At 27.8% G+C, this 15126-nt stretch overlaps 3 protein-coding genes across 3 annotated transcripts; 1 reads left to right on the forward strand and 2 right to left on the reverse strand.

The window, feature by feature from the left end:
• Positions 1-2680: 2680 nt before the first annotated feature.
• On the reverse strand, positions 2681-3802 carry MKS88_001675 (2-oxoisovalerate dehydrogenase subunit beta; the record flags this gene model as incomplete). Its single annotated transcript, XM_067214623.1, has 1 exon — positions 2681-3802. The coding sequence occupies one exon, from the start codon at positions 3800-3802 to the stop codon at positions 2681-2683; it is 1122 nt and encodes a 373-aa protein (XP_067074562.1).
• A 427-nt stretch (positions 3803-4229) lies between these two features.
• MKS88_001676 (ATP-dependent helicase) lies at positions 4230-11184 on the reverse strand (the record flags this gene model as incomplete). Its single annotated transcript, XM_067214624.1, has 8 exons — positions 4230-4266; positions 4686-4773; positions 5854-6172; positions 6348-6483; positions 6614-6700; positions 7064-7120; positions 8502-8606; positions 8771-11184. 8 exons carry the CDS (start codon positions 11182-11184, stop codon positions 4230-4232), a joined length of 3243 nt encoding a protein of 1080 aa, XP_067074563.1.
• A 2550-nt stretch (positions 11185-13734) lies between these two features.
• MKS88_001677 (uncharacterized protein) lies at positions 13735-15102 on the forward strand (the record flags this gene model as incomplete). The annotated part of the gene is made up of 4 exons (XM_067214625.1): positions 13735-14081; positions 14356-14554; positions 14724-14786; positions 15010-15102. 4 exons carry the CDS (start codon positions 13735-13737, stop codon positions 15100-15102), a joined length of 702 nt encoding a protein of 233 aa, XP_067074564.1.
• Positions 15103-15126: the final 24 nt, after the last annotated feature.

A 15126-nucleotide genomic window follows, 5' to 3' on the forward strand; every position in this document is an offset into this window, starting at 1 on the left:
AAATAGAGTCAAAAGATACAATAATGTGAATAGAGACAATAATGTGAATAGAGGAAATAGAGTCAATAATGCCAATGGTACCAAGAGAACCACTAATTCCGATAATGACGATGCGCCCAATTCTACCAAATAAAACGAAAACAATTCCCTGTTGTTACGAAGAAATAGCGTAACTTCATTAATACTCTCGAACATATACATATATATGTATATATATATATATATATGTGTATATATGTAGGAATAGGCAAATAAATTTCCTACATGCGCATATTTATGTACGAAATTTATTTTCCTTTTTTTAATTTCCTCCTGCTCTACTTTTTTATTTATCTAATCTCCGAAACATCATCTTTCATTTGGTTTGTTTTCTATTTTTGTAATGAGAAAACTTGGTACTAACTTTTAAATAGCTAGAGGGTAAAAGCAAATAAAATTTGTGTTTCACGCTAAGTACTTATAAGCACCCACATATACAGAGAAGTATATACGTATGCACATGCATATAATATGTACGTATTATGTACGAGAGTACAAGTACATGTGCATATATATGTTGTACATATATATATACGTATGCACTATTCATAATCTGCTCATATGCAACGACTTACTTAAGAAGGCACTCAAAAATAATATCGTTTCTAGCGAATTAAGATCATAATAAGTAAAATAAAATAAAATATTAAACAGAATGACAGGCACAATGATAGGCAGGACGATTGGCAGAATGACAAATGGAATGATAAACAAGAATGATAAGCAATGTAATAGGCAAAACTCAAAACAGCGTGATACGCAAAATTAACAAATAAAACAAAAATGTAGAACTCGTTTTGAGTAAAAAACGAAACTATACAAAGTTTAATTTTTTTTTTTTTTTTTTTTTCAAGCTTTTATGTATTATATAACTTTTGCAATATTTTTTTAATAGTTATTTAATTTGTAAAAAATCGCCTTTTCGAATATTTTTCCTTTTGGAAATTATTTTGATACATTTGAGAAAAATAAAGCAAAAAAATTACATAAACTTTTGAGTGTTCATTTTTGCCTTGTGCGTATATATATATATATATATATATATATATATATATATATATATATATATATATATATATAATATAAGGACATTAAGATTAGCGTATGCAAAACTTGTAAATGGGTAGAGATACATTTTATGTTGGTTTAATTTTTTTTTTTTTTTCTTCAAAAATATTTCACATTCCTCATATAAAAAAGAAAATTAAAGAAAAAGGACTGAAAATTTGGTTAGCACATATATAATATACATTATTGTTTTCTCTATTTTTTTTTAATTTATTTTTTATGCTTATGTATAATACATGTTTTTATATAGATATGAATACTTTTTTTTATTTTGAAATTAACTACATATGTGAGTCATGTTATGATTATACAGTTGAATTTTATTATTATTTTTTTTTTAAATATATGCCCCTGCATAATCATACCGATAAAAGTAGGAACACAAAATAACATCAAAAAGAAAAAATTGTGTAGGGAGGGAAAAGCAAAGAAAAATTTGTACTTCTCTACATCAACTTAATTGTACTGTGTGTTTACGTTATTTTGTTTACATAAGTATAAATATTTACATGAATGTATATACAAATATATGTGTATATATTTTTATATTTTATGGGAGGAGGAATTCACCCAAGGACGTATCTTAATCTTACAATAGGGGCTTCCTTTTGGAAATGCGGTTTTAAAAATTATATATATATATATATATATGTATACATAAGTGCGTATGTATTTATACGTCCGAAAGTATAGTACAATTTTGTTTGTGTATAATATAAGATTTTTCCCTCTCTGTTATCAAGCTGATGAACATTTTATCTTCTGTCATATGTACTTTTTCTACAACGTTATACATATATATATATATATATATATATATATATCTAAAAATGTTTAAAGCATTCTTTTTTTTTTCTGTTCATGAGTGCACAAATTTGTGAAAACAACGTGTTTGTAAAAGAGATACGTTTAAGATGTGTATGTTTTAAAAAAAAAAGGGGGAAATAACAAATGCCTCACAAAAAAATAAATAAATGTACAGATAATTTTATAAATAAATGTACAGATAATTTTATAAATAAATGTACAGATAATTTTATAAATAAATGTACAGATAATTTTATAAATAAATGTATAGATAATTTTATAAATAAATGTGTAGATAATTTTATAAATATATAAATGTACAGATAAATTTATAAATAAATGTATAGATAAATATATATACAACGTAAGCATGCATATTCGTACGTATATATAAACATGGAACTGATGCATTTGTGCAACAAGTATATTCAAGTTAAAGTAACAGTAAGGCAAGGGAAACTGCCATGATTACACGTACAGTTCACCTTAAGGTGGGAAATGAAAAATGGGGGAAACATCCTTCATACAAAACGTAAAAAAGTTTTACTACCTAACGTATTACCGCATATAGGGGCATGCGTGTACATACATATATATATATATATGTATTTGTAATATATGTGCAATATGTGTGTGGTTAATGTACAATACAGGTATAATATATATATATATATATAATACATCTATTTATGTATGTATACGTATATATATAATACATCTATTTATGTATGTGCCCACATTTATGGTGAACCACTAAGATGCTTCCTTATACGTTCATCATATTTTTCACCTCAAAAACAACTTTATGCTCGTCTGGAATGTAAAAGGGTTCATAAACATGCGGGAAAGGAGTATCATAACCACACACTCTTTTAATAGGAGAATGTAAATTATAAAAACATCTTTCTTGAATTTTGGCAGCAATTTCTGCTCCAAATCCGTTGGTTACTTGAGCTTCATGTGTAATTAAAAGTCTACCTGTTTTTTCAACGGATTTTTGAACAGTATCAATATCCCATGGAATAATTGTTTGTAAATCAATTATTTCACAATCTATTTGATGTTTTTTTAACAAAGTATCAGCTGCAATTTTCATTTTATGCACTAATGAACCCCATGTAACAATTGTTATATCTTTACCTTGTTTTACCACATCAGCTTTGCCTAACTCTAATTCATATGCCTCCACTGGTACATTACAAACTGATGACCTGTAGAGAATTTTTGGTTCAAAAAATAAACAAGGATTAGGATCTTTAATAGCAGATAGTAATAACCCTTTAGCTTTATATGCATCACTAGGAACAATAATTTTAATTCCAGAAGCATGAGCAAAAAATGCTTCTGGACTCTGTGAATGATAAAGACCCCCATGCCCTACTGCACCCCATGTACATCGTATAGTTAACTTACCAACATCAAAACTGTTACCTGATCTGTATCTATATTTAGCTACATCATTTACTATTTGATCAAAAGCAGGAAAAATATAATCTCCAAATTGAATTTCTGCAATTGTTGTAAATCCATTTTCTGCTAACCCAATTGCAAAACCAATTATTCCTTGTTCACACAGAGGAGTATTAAAAACTCTTTTGTCACCATACTTATTTCTTAAATCTAAAGAACACCTAAAAACACCCCCAAATGCTACATCTTCACCTAGTAGTATTGACTGAGGGTCTTTTTCAAACACATTGTGCATAGCTGAATTAATTGCTGTAAACATGTTCATTTTTTTTTTTTCTAAATTGTGTGTAGAAGAAAATGATCGAATGGTATTAGTTTTTGTGCCACAGTGCATGGCCTTTTTTGTCCCACCAAGAATATTCCCATTTTTGTTTATTCCAACTTTTAAAAAATTAATCACATCTTGTTGTATTCTCATCTTGATTTTTATTAAAAAATTAGGAAAGTACCGCGTGTAGGCGTTGTTAAAATAAAGCTTTATATAATCCTAAATGTAACGTGGATCGTAATACTACTATTTTTTTTTTTTTTTTTTTATCATCCAAGTATATTTATGTAACCAAAAAATATTTCTTTTTTTCTTCCAAATAAATATCTGTTTTGCCAATATAAAAATATCAGTTTTGTCAACATATAAATATGTGCTTTTCCACCAAGTAAAATATCTATTTTTCCACTAAATATATATATCTACTTTTCCAAGAAATGTTAGTCCTTCCAATTCAGAGGAATACACCTTTTTTTTTTTTTTTTTTTTTGGATCATTTTTATTTTAGCTATTTAAAAAAAAAAAAAAAAAAAAAAATATTTTACAAAATTTTTATTTTTTTTCTAGTATATTTGCTTTAGTTCTCAATAAAAATTGCTTCAATATTGGAAGTCCTTTGGGAATAAAATTACGGAGAAAATTGAAGGTACTGCACCAAAAGTGGGTACTCAAAAAATGTACATACGTACATGCATATATGTACATACATACATGAATGCAGTATTTTACAATTTTTTGTACCCAGTTTGTATTCACATGTACAATGCAGAAAAAAAAGGAAAAAGTCCATTCACACACACAAATGTGTTGGTAATTTTAATTTCAATTAGAACGTTTTTACCTGTACAACCTATTCTTTTCTTTTTTTTTTTTTTTCCCATTGCATGTACATATTTTTTCCATTTTTTTTTTTTTTTTTTTGGCATACAGTTGTAAATGGATACTACAATAAAATTTGAGAAATTGCATGAACAGCAATAAAAAAAAAAATAAATAGAAAAGAGAACGCTAATTTTGCTATAATAATATTGACCAAACTGTATTTATATACAACAAAATGTCTGATTTGTTGTTAGACTTTCTTTTTATTTTATTATACTGTAACATTTCGTTATGTTTTGCTTTTGTTGGTATGTATCAAAAAAGTGTGGATGGGTAACGGATCTTTTCACCTTTTAACAATTTTTCTTAAAAACATTTCTTTTTTGCCGTTTAACTATTTTTTGTAGCAAAGAAGGAAAAAAAATAAGAGAAATAAACTAAACAACATAAAAATAAATAAATAAATAAATGAAATAAAACAACGAATTATGCAGCACCGTAGCGATAAAGTGCCAATGCATGAAGCATCAAAATGTGAAGCGCTAAGACGATAATATTCCAAAGCAACAAAAATGCTCGAAAAGGAAAGATAAAGAACATCAAAGATTTAGTAGCCCTCTCACACATCATTTACTTTTACCATACACAACAGTTACTATGTATATGATAAGAATGGACACAACGTAGAGAAGAATTAACAATAAAAACATTTTTGCTGTGTTAGTTAATTCTGTAAAAAAAAAAAAAAAAAAAGCAAATCAAATCAAATAAAAGAAAGAAGAAAAAATTATATCAAATAAAAGAAAGAAGAAAAAATTATATCAAATAAAAGAAAGAAGAAAAAATTATATCAAATAAAAGAAAGAAGAAAAAATATATATCAAATAAAAGAAAGAAGAAAAAATATATATCAAATAAAAGAAAGAAGAAAAAATATATATCAAATAAAAGAAAGAAGAAAAAATATATATCAAATAAAAGAAAGAAGAAAAAATAAATATCAAAATGTAACACAAAAAAATGCAACACGATAAAGTGTAATATAATGTTATAATGCAATGCAAAATAACAAAGCGCCCACAGATATAATGGGGAATGCACCTCGTAAATAGAACGGAACAACGCGTCCCGATACGATACGGTGTACGATAAATACGTGCGTCATTAAGAAACATAAAAAAGTTCATGTTAAGTAAATTATGAAAATGTAAGGGTATCGAAAGGGTGTATGCACTGCATTATTAACAACTTAAGAATTGTAAACATAAGGACTGTAAACAACATAATAGTTTTTAACAGAATGTGATCAGTCATGTTTACAGGTTTTGTATATACATATTTATATATACGTGTAAGTGTATGCACTTTATATATTATACCTTGCGGTTTTGAGGGCAACTGCTTGTTAATATATTTTAAAGACTCAATTATGGCATTTCCGATAGACCCTGTAGCAAAATAAGTTCTCATAAATTGCTTTCTTATTTCTTTTTCATTTACAAATTTATCTTCAACACCTTCTCTTTTAGCTACAATAAAACTTCCTAATTGTTTTATATAAACTAATAAAATTCCATCATGACATTCTTTATTTCCTATTCCCCATTTTCTCAGTAAATTTTGAGAAAAATGGTTAGCCGACTTTTCATAGGAGCTGTTTTTACCTACAAAAATTTGAGGCACTATGGCCACGGATACCTGAAGAGGGGTTAAGAAGATAAAACAAAGTGGAGTAATTTTCATGATGAGGGAATTAAAAATATACACACGGATGTACACATGTAAACTTCTTTAACTGCGTTTTCACATAATTGTGTGCATGTATAATATATGTCCATATTTATAAGCCCATATTTGTACTGCTTCTCTTTACTTGGTAATAATAAGTTCCGTTATCTGAGCATTTATGAAAATTCATATCCCGTATTTTGAGCAGAATTGCTTCAATGTTCAATTGATCTTCTAAACTTAACAGATGAGAAGGATCACACAGCCATGAATGGCTTATTCTGGCATAAACATATATATATATGTTCAAAAGTTTTAGAAGGGAAAAAAAAAAAAAAATAATAATATATTAGTTGTATAAAATTCTAATATATTGCGTTAAATTCATTTAAATACTGTGTTATAAAATACCCCAAGGATAATACACATTCTTCCGGATGATCAAAAGGGTTAGGGAAGGACAATTCGTCATACGTGTTTCCCGCAGTTGAGATGCTCCTTTTAAAAACGTACATATGTACATATATATACGTACGTACATGCATACATAAATACATACTTATATACATATGTACATATATATACGTACGTACATGCATACATAAATACATACTTATATACATATGTACATATATATACGTACGTACATGCATACATAAATACATACTTATATACATATGTACATATATATACGTACATATATACATACATACATATATACATACATACATACATACATACATACATACATACATACATACAAATGTGAGTGTGTGCACTTGTGTAGACACGTACGCTCGTGCTGCTGATAATCTAAAAACATAAATATTACACAGCATTATATTATAATATCATTTTAACTCATCATCTGCTTCGAGGTCATGTATCAGCGGGTATAATGCCCTTGAGCCCAAGACCCTAAGAAGGTAAAATTAAGATTTCATTTTTGAAGAAAAATATTTTGAGAAAGAGGAATATAAAAAAAAAAAAAAAAAAAAAAAAGGGAAAGTACACATTGTATTTATTTATATTTTCACTTTACAAATCATTTTTTGCCCTCTTAACATCATTGAAGGAGAATTTATTTACTAAATCTAATTTTTCACATAGTGTACATTTTTTTAAAAATAAGAAAAACAAAAAACAAAAACTGAAACAAAAACTAAAACCAAAAGGGTAAACTTTTCTAAAGAACAGGTTCATTTTGTCTTAACACTTGGGGATTTAGCATTAACGCATTAGGGGAATCTATTTTTTTAATCGAGTGCGTACTTGTGGACTTACCGAAAATTAACAAAAATATACTCTTGCAAAAATACAAAATATTTGAAAATAAATATATATGCGTTTTTATATGTTGGAGATTGCACACATATATGTCTGGTACGAAAATTAAGGTGGTCCCTTTGAAGCACGGCTTATTTTGGCAGCAAAAAAAAAAAAAAAAAAAAAAAAAAAAAAAATTACTCAACCTATTTGGAACGGTTAAAGCAGGCACATAAAACAAGAATGGCGGAGAGAGGATGACACAGAACAAAAATTTTGTGCTGTTCAATAGGTACTTAATATATTGTGGTATATGTACTACATGTGCATTATATATATTTACTTATTTTATATATATATATATACATATATATATATATATATATTTTTTATTAAAAAGGGTGAGATTTAAAAAAGTACATGATGATATCCGTAACATGAGTTACAAGAGGTGTTGCGCAAGGGGTACAATATTCCCTTTTACAATATTTTTAAAAAAATGTAATTACACACAAAAAAAAAAAAAAAAAAAAAAATTTGAACAAGTGCACAACATCAATGCTGGTAGACCAAAAATATACAATAGGGAATAAGCACGACCATCTGTTTATGTATGCATTAATCAGATATGAAAATTTAATGACAAATAAAATGAACGTATTTATAAGAAGCAAAAGGAGGGTATGGAAGAAAGTCCAATATGTATGGTTTTACATTCTTTTTTTTTTTTTTTTTTTTTTTTTTTTAACAAAGTCGTCATTTAATTAGCAGGTATACAAAAATATAAATGTATGTATGGTATAGACCCAAACATCCTTACAAATTTTTATAAAGGATCTTAATTTTGCCTTTTAGCAATGATACAAAATAATACATTCTGTGCATTTTCAACTTCGCAAAGGGGTAAGTGTTGTGTATGTTCATTTAACTTCTACTTTCATTGGCGTTTGACAGGCGGTAGGGCGTCCTTCAGAGAAAAATAAAGTTTAACTTTTTTTCGTGTAGTTGTAATTCTATCATAATACATACTCACTTTGCTATAATTTTATTTTTCCTCCATTTTGTTCTACCTCCAGTTCGCCCTATTTTGTTTCTTGTATCCCTCTGCGTATGACAGTGGTGTGCATGTGCAAATTGCCTATACGTGGGATACACACATATGCGTGAGAGTATCTTTTTATTTTTTGAGGGGAACAATAATAACAGCATGGTAACAGATCAGTTGTATTTGCAGCTGCCATTACACCGTGGCATCGCTGAGGCATCATCGCAGTATCCCACACGTGTCAGTAGTAGGAGGACCTCCTTCTATAGGAGTAGTTTCTTCTCCTGTGCTGATATCTGGTGGAGGGTGTAAAATCAGAAGTTACATTAACATGTTCAGGTAAATTTTGCGTAATGGCCAAATCGAACATTTTTCGATGCTCCAATTTGGACATATTTTTAAAATTTTGAAGAAATAATTCTGCTAAATTTTCATTGAGATCAAAATAGGATGAAGATCTATCTTTATTGTCAATCTTAACTTGTAAAATTTTATTAAATGTATTAACATTTAGTTCATTAGAAATTTTATTTATCCAATAGATAATATCGTCTTCATTTTTCCATTTTCTATTTTTATTGACAAATGTTAATGTAACTGTTTCAGATAATCCATTTATTAATGATCTTTTTTTTATATGTTCTTTTTTTGAAATAATGGCTAGACATCTAGCTATTAATTCTATTTGATCTATATGTAAAGAATTACATCTATGTATTAATTCATGAGCTGTTTGATGAAAAAATGGTAATACATCTGTGTTTACATTTTCAATTTTTTTTGATGCTATAGTTGATGCAGAAAGGAAAACATCCTCGTTCTTTGGAAGTTGTTCTACTATAAAATTAATACCACAACTTTTCTCAATTTTTAATAAATCTTGTTTATCTTCATTTGAATATAAAACAACAGATATACCTTTTTTATTTGCTCTTCCAGTTCTTCCAGCTCTATGTATATATATAGCAGAATAATTTGGTGGAAAACATTGAATAACTAAATCGACGTTACTTATATCTAACCCCCTTGATGCAATATCAGTAGCAATTAAAATTTGAAACATACCTTGTCTAAATCTTTGCATAGTATGTTCTCTTGTTGTCTGAGCTATATTTCCATGTAAAACGGCAAAGGATAGAGATTTAAATGATCCTTCTGAACATAAGATGTCTGCTTCTAACTTAGTCCTGGTGAATATGATGACTTGTCCTCCATTAGATTTAACAAGTATAATATCTTCTAGTAATAATGCTTTTTCTTTTATATCATATGGTGTTTTTATAGCAATGTGTTTAATATTTTTAGATGTCTTATTTGATGAATCCACTACATCTATAAAAAATGGGTTCTTCAAATATTTTGAAGAAACATCTTTAATCCATGAAGGTGTTGTTGCTGAGTATAGTAATACTTGAGCACTTTTTAAATTTATTGTACTTAATATTCTTTCTATGTCATGTGTAAAACCTAAGTTCAACATCTCATCTGCTTCATCTAGTACAAGATATTTTATATTTTCTAAAGATAAATTTTTTCTTTCTATATGATCAATAATACGTCCAGGAGTACCCGTCAATATTTCTACTCCTCTTCTTAATTTATTTTCTTGATACGTATAATTTTCACCACCATATATGGACATAATATTAAAATTATAAAACTGGGAAATCTCCTTAAACGTATTTTCAACTTGTTTTGACAACTCTCTGGTGGGTTCTAGAACCAGTATATATGGGTTCTTATTCTCACTCGCACTATAGTTCTCATTCGCACTGTACTTTTCATTCGCACTGTACTTTTCATTCGCACTGTACTTTTCATTCGCACTGTACTTTTCATTCGCACTGTAGTTCTTGTTCCCGCTCCCGCTCCCGCTCCCGTTCTCATTTGATTGCTCTACTCTATATGAGTCCTTATACCGGCCATGCAGTTCAGCCATTCCATTATTCCCTCCTTTCAATTTATATAACTTTTCAACTAATGGTAAGGCAAAGGCTAGCGTTTTTCCTGATCCTGTTTCGGATCTTCCAATTATGTCCCTTCCCTCATATATGGGCTTAAAACTCTGCGCTTGAATTTTCGTCATATATTTTATTCCTTTGTTTTCTAAAAACTGTACAATGTTTTTGTTTATTTCTGCTACTTCGGAAAATTTATCTTCTCCCTTCCCTCCACCCGGGCTATTATTCATATCAGTAAGGGCGTCGTCCTTACCATCCTCCTCTGAATATTCCTCTTTTTCCGCTTCCCCCTCCCCATCCGGGCTAAGATACGCCTTGGCAACAGCCTTTAAATCCGTGCTAGAGGACGTACTTGATGAATTAGTTGTGCAGTTACTTCGAGAAGCACATAATGCAGCCCTTGACCTAACTCTTAGGGGAACATTTAGAGCCGCACCTGGGGCCTCAGTACTTCCAGGAGGGTTTCCCTTTTCATGCATTTTTATTTTACCATCATCCTTCAGCCTTTTAAAAATAAAATTTTTCTTAAAAGTGGAGGAATATCTGCTATTTGGATGTATAAATAAATTCTTGTTAATAAACTTAACTATCACTGTTTTATCTGTCTTGTGCAAATGTAAGTGTATACAAAACAACAACAAATAAAGAGTGATATGAATTTTTAATTTTCTACCAACATTATTCAGAATACTACAAAATGAAGGTTTCATGCTTCTTTTTTTCCTTTTCTTTTCTTTTCTATTCTATTTTCTATTCTATTTTCTATTCTATTTTCTATTCTATTTTCTATTCTATTTTCTATTCTATTTTCTATTCTATTTTCTATTCTATTTTCTATTCTATTTTCTATTCTATTTTCTATTCTATTTTCTATTTTTTTTTCTTTTTTTCTTTTCTTTTTTTCTTTTCTTTTTTTTTTTTTTTTAGTTTAATTTTTTTCTTATTCGAAAAAATGGGAAATTATCAAAAAAGGGAAGTAGTAAATGTACGCGTGGAAGTTGAGGTGGACGTGAAAAAGAAAAAGGGCCAAAGTACAGAGAAGAGCGGACGGAAAAAAGAAAATAGGATGATTATATGAAACTGTTCTGCGTCGCTTTTCTTTTCAAGTGGGGAAATTTATCTTACTATAGTATATTACATAATGCAAATATGATCCAAATCATTTTAATTGTAAAGGGGGAAGGGGAAAAAAAAAAAAAATTAATCTATTCACTATAAGTTGGCGGGATGATAATATGGCATTCAGTTCAAAATATGAAATGGTATGAGGAAAAAAAAAGGTCCATAATAAAATCGTTAGTTTTCTTTTTCGTTTTCATTTAGCTTTTGTTTCGTTTTTGTTTAGCTTTCGTTTCGTTTTTGTTTAGCTTTCGTTTCGTTTTTGTTTAGCTTTCGTTTCGTTTTCATTCAGCTTTCGTTTCGTTTTCATTTAGCTTTCGTTTTCTCTATCTTTTTCTAACATTTCTGCGAATGAAAAAATATACACAAAAATGTACATACTTTATATATTATGGATATATGCATACGCATTTTTTGCATTTACATATTCGCAATATTCAGGATTAAAAACGAAGATGAAAAATAAGGTATGGCATTAACAAATTCGGAAGGTATCACTAAGCATAAAGATGGACCATTAGAGCGGTGAAACTTGCACTTTATAGAAAAGGTATGATCTTGCACACATATACATACATATATACATATATATATGTATGTATGTACGTATGTATTTGTACTTATGTGCATACGTACTTTTGAACGATAGGGGTGAGCACAAATGAGAAAGGATGGTAAAAAAAATTTCTTGCATTTATGCTCCACTATAATGAATATGCTTGTTACCATACTTCTACTATTCCAAGTTAAATAAAAAGCTTAATTAATTTTTTTTTTTTTTTTGCTAATTTGTTTGCTGTAATGCGATATCTGTTGATGTACCATCGGTACATATATTTTTTTTCATTTAAACGTAATTCATAAACACTTAGATATATAGGAGCACACAAATAAATTCTTTTCTTGTCATATTAAATAGCGTTGTAATGTAAATGTTATGTTCGATAATGTAATAATATTTTTTTTATTTTTGCAAGACATAATTGTATGACAATGTATAATAAACGTTGTAATGAGGTAGAACTGGGAATGATGAGATGAAATATAAAGAGTGAAGGGGGAAAATAAGAAGCAACAATAAAAGTCCTACGTCCTTTCTTTTTCTTATTACATCAGTTATATTTTACTTTTTAGCTCGTTCCTTTTTTGATCAAATGTCTATATAATATTTGCACAAAAATAATTTCGCCTAAAATGCGTATTTTATATTTAAAGAAGTATAAATTATATATAAGTGGTTGTCCATTCAATTAAAAATGTACCAATACATAAGAATCGTATGTAAAAATTAGTACAAAATGGTGAAATAAATACAGCTCAATTTTTTTTTTTTTTTTTTTTTTTATTCTTTTTTATGTGCAAATTATAATACAAATCATAATAACAAACTATTTTAATAAACAAAAAAGAAGGAAGCCTTAATAAGAGAGGTTTAGTTTATTTTTCTTCCAGTAAACAGTAGCAATTCGTTGTATATATAGAATTATAAAGTTAAAGGGATTCCTTTTTTACCAATATGTATGTGTCTGTTCTACCTAATTTATCATACTCTATTTAGTAGCATATTATTTTGAATATATTTTTATAAAAAAAAAAAAAAAAAAAAAAAAAAAAGTTCCGCTAAATAACCTGTTACAACATCACGTATGTTGATAAGTTTTCCTTTTCATTCTGTTATTGTATTATTCGGTAAATGTTTCATATATTACATTTTTGAATTTCCTAAAAAGCCAAAATGCAAAAAAAAAAAAAAAAAAAGAATCAGAATATATTACTACATTTGTCCAAATAAAATATGAACAAGAAATAAAAAAAAAAAAAAAAGTAATAAAAATCATAATATATAACTAAATTTCTCTAATAAAATATGAACAAGTAATAAAAAAAAAAAAATAAAAATAAAAAATAAATAAATAAATAAATGCGTACACATCCCTATTTATCCGTAACGCTTCTTAACGAGACAGTTGGTTATTGAAATAAATATACGAACAATGCAATTTTTTTGTTTTAACTTTTTAAAGCATATATAGTTAAACAGTTTGTGATAGGTATTTATGTGTATGCTTGTACATGTTTGCACATGTGTATATATCTAACTGTGTATGCTTTTTAACGCTAGTACTTCCTTCAGTTTTGTAATGATTGACATTTTTGACCTTTTGAAAATGGACGAGAAGAAAAAGGATTTTTACAACTTCGTTGATAATATGCACAAAAAAAATGAGGAAATGCACAAGATATTGGATATAAAAGAAAAAATAAAAAAAGAAGAGCACAAAAAAATTGAAGAGTCTGAGAGACTTATAAAAAATAATGGTATTTATATAGACACTGTTGACGATGTACAAAAAGATAAAGAATTCAGTTACCTAAATTTAAAGAAGGAAATATCTATGCAAAAAAGGAAATTACAAAATGTGAGCACTCTGTTGAGTGATCTACCTGATTCTATTCAGGGGAAAGAACAAAAATATGAAGAATTCAAGTATGCTTAAAAAAAGAACAAAAATTGTGGAGCGAAAAAGGCATATATAAAAGTATATGCATGTGTATAAGTATGCGCACATGTGCGAGTATATAATGTTGGCGAAAATTGTCATGTAATATTCGCAGATGAATGCATGCCTAAGCATATGCATACACGCAAGTACACATATATATGTATGCATATGCATATATGTACATACATACTTATATAAACGCCACTAGACGCACCTACAGTACACATAAAAAATTGCATTTAATTTATCATTTTAAAGAAAAAAATCAAGAAGAGAAATAAACGAAATAATGGAGTCGTTAGAATCCTCTGTTTACGCAGGAAGTATTTATGAAATGTGGGATAAAATAAAAGTTTGTCAAAAAAGCACAGATGAATTAAACAGTGCAATAAAAGACACATACAGTGAATTATCATCATTAAATAAAGAGTATAATGACTGCAAAGATAAATTTCAAGTAATTTAAAAAATTGTTTTTTGAATAACTATTTTATTCTTTTACATCAATAGTGTCTACGATTTTTTTAAGTATCGGAGATTTTACTATTAAGGAATGTGCTCACATACATGCATGCATGCATACACACGTATACATATACTTCCATTTTCGTACATCTATTTCATAGAATCTACTCGAATTGGAAAAGAACAAAAATAAAAAATTAAAAAAGATATCTGTGACGCTACAGGTAACAAGTCTCTATAATCATTAACATGCTCATATTTTTTTCGTGTTTGTGTAATTTATTTATGTTTATGTTATTTTGTTTTATCTTGTTATAAATAATTCCGTATCGTTTTATTTTGTTTTATTTCATTTTATTTCGCTGCGCTTTATTTTATTCCATTTTTTTTTTCTTTTTTTAAAATTTATTTTAATTCAAAAAAAAAAAAAAAAAAAAAAAATTGCAGTTTATTCAAAATTTAAAAAAAGGCGTGAACGAAAAAACAAACGATGGGGATTTAAAGAAAAAATTAGAAGAAATAAACGATTTATATAAGTAGGTGTCTTTTCCATCTGTCGTTCAC

This window comes from Plasmodium brasilianum, chromosome 6 (assembly GCF_023973825.1).
Source record: "Plasmodium brasilianum strain Bolivian I chromosome 6, whole genome shotgun sequence".
Classification (NCBI taxonomy): domain Eukaryota; phylum Apicomplexa; class Aconoidasida; order Haemosporida; family Plasmodiidae; genus Plasmodium; species Plasmodium brasilianum.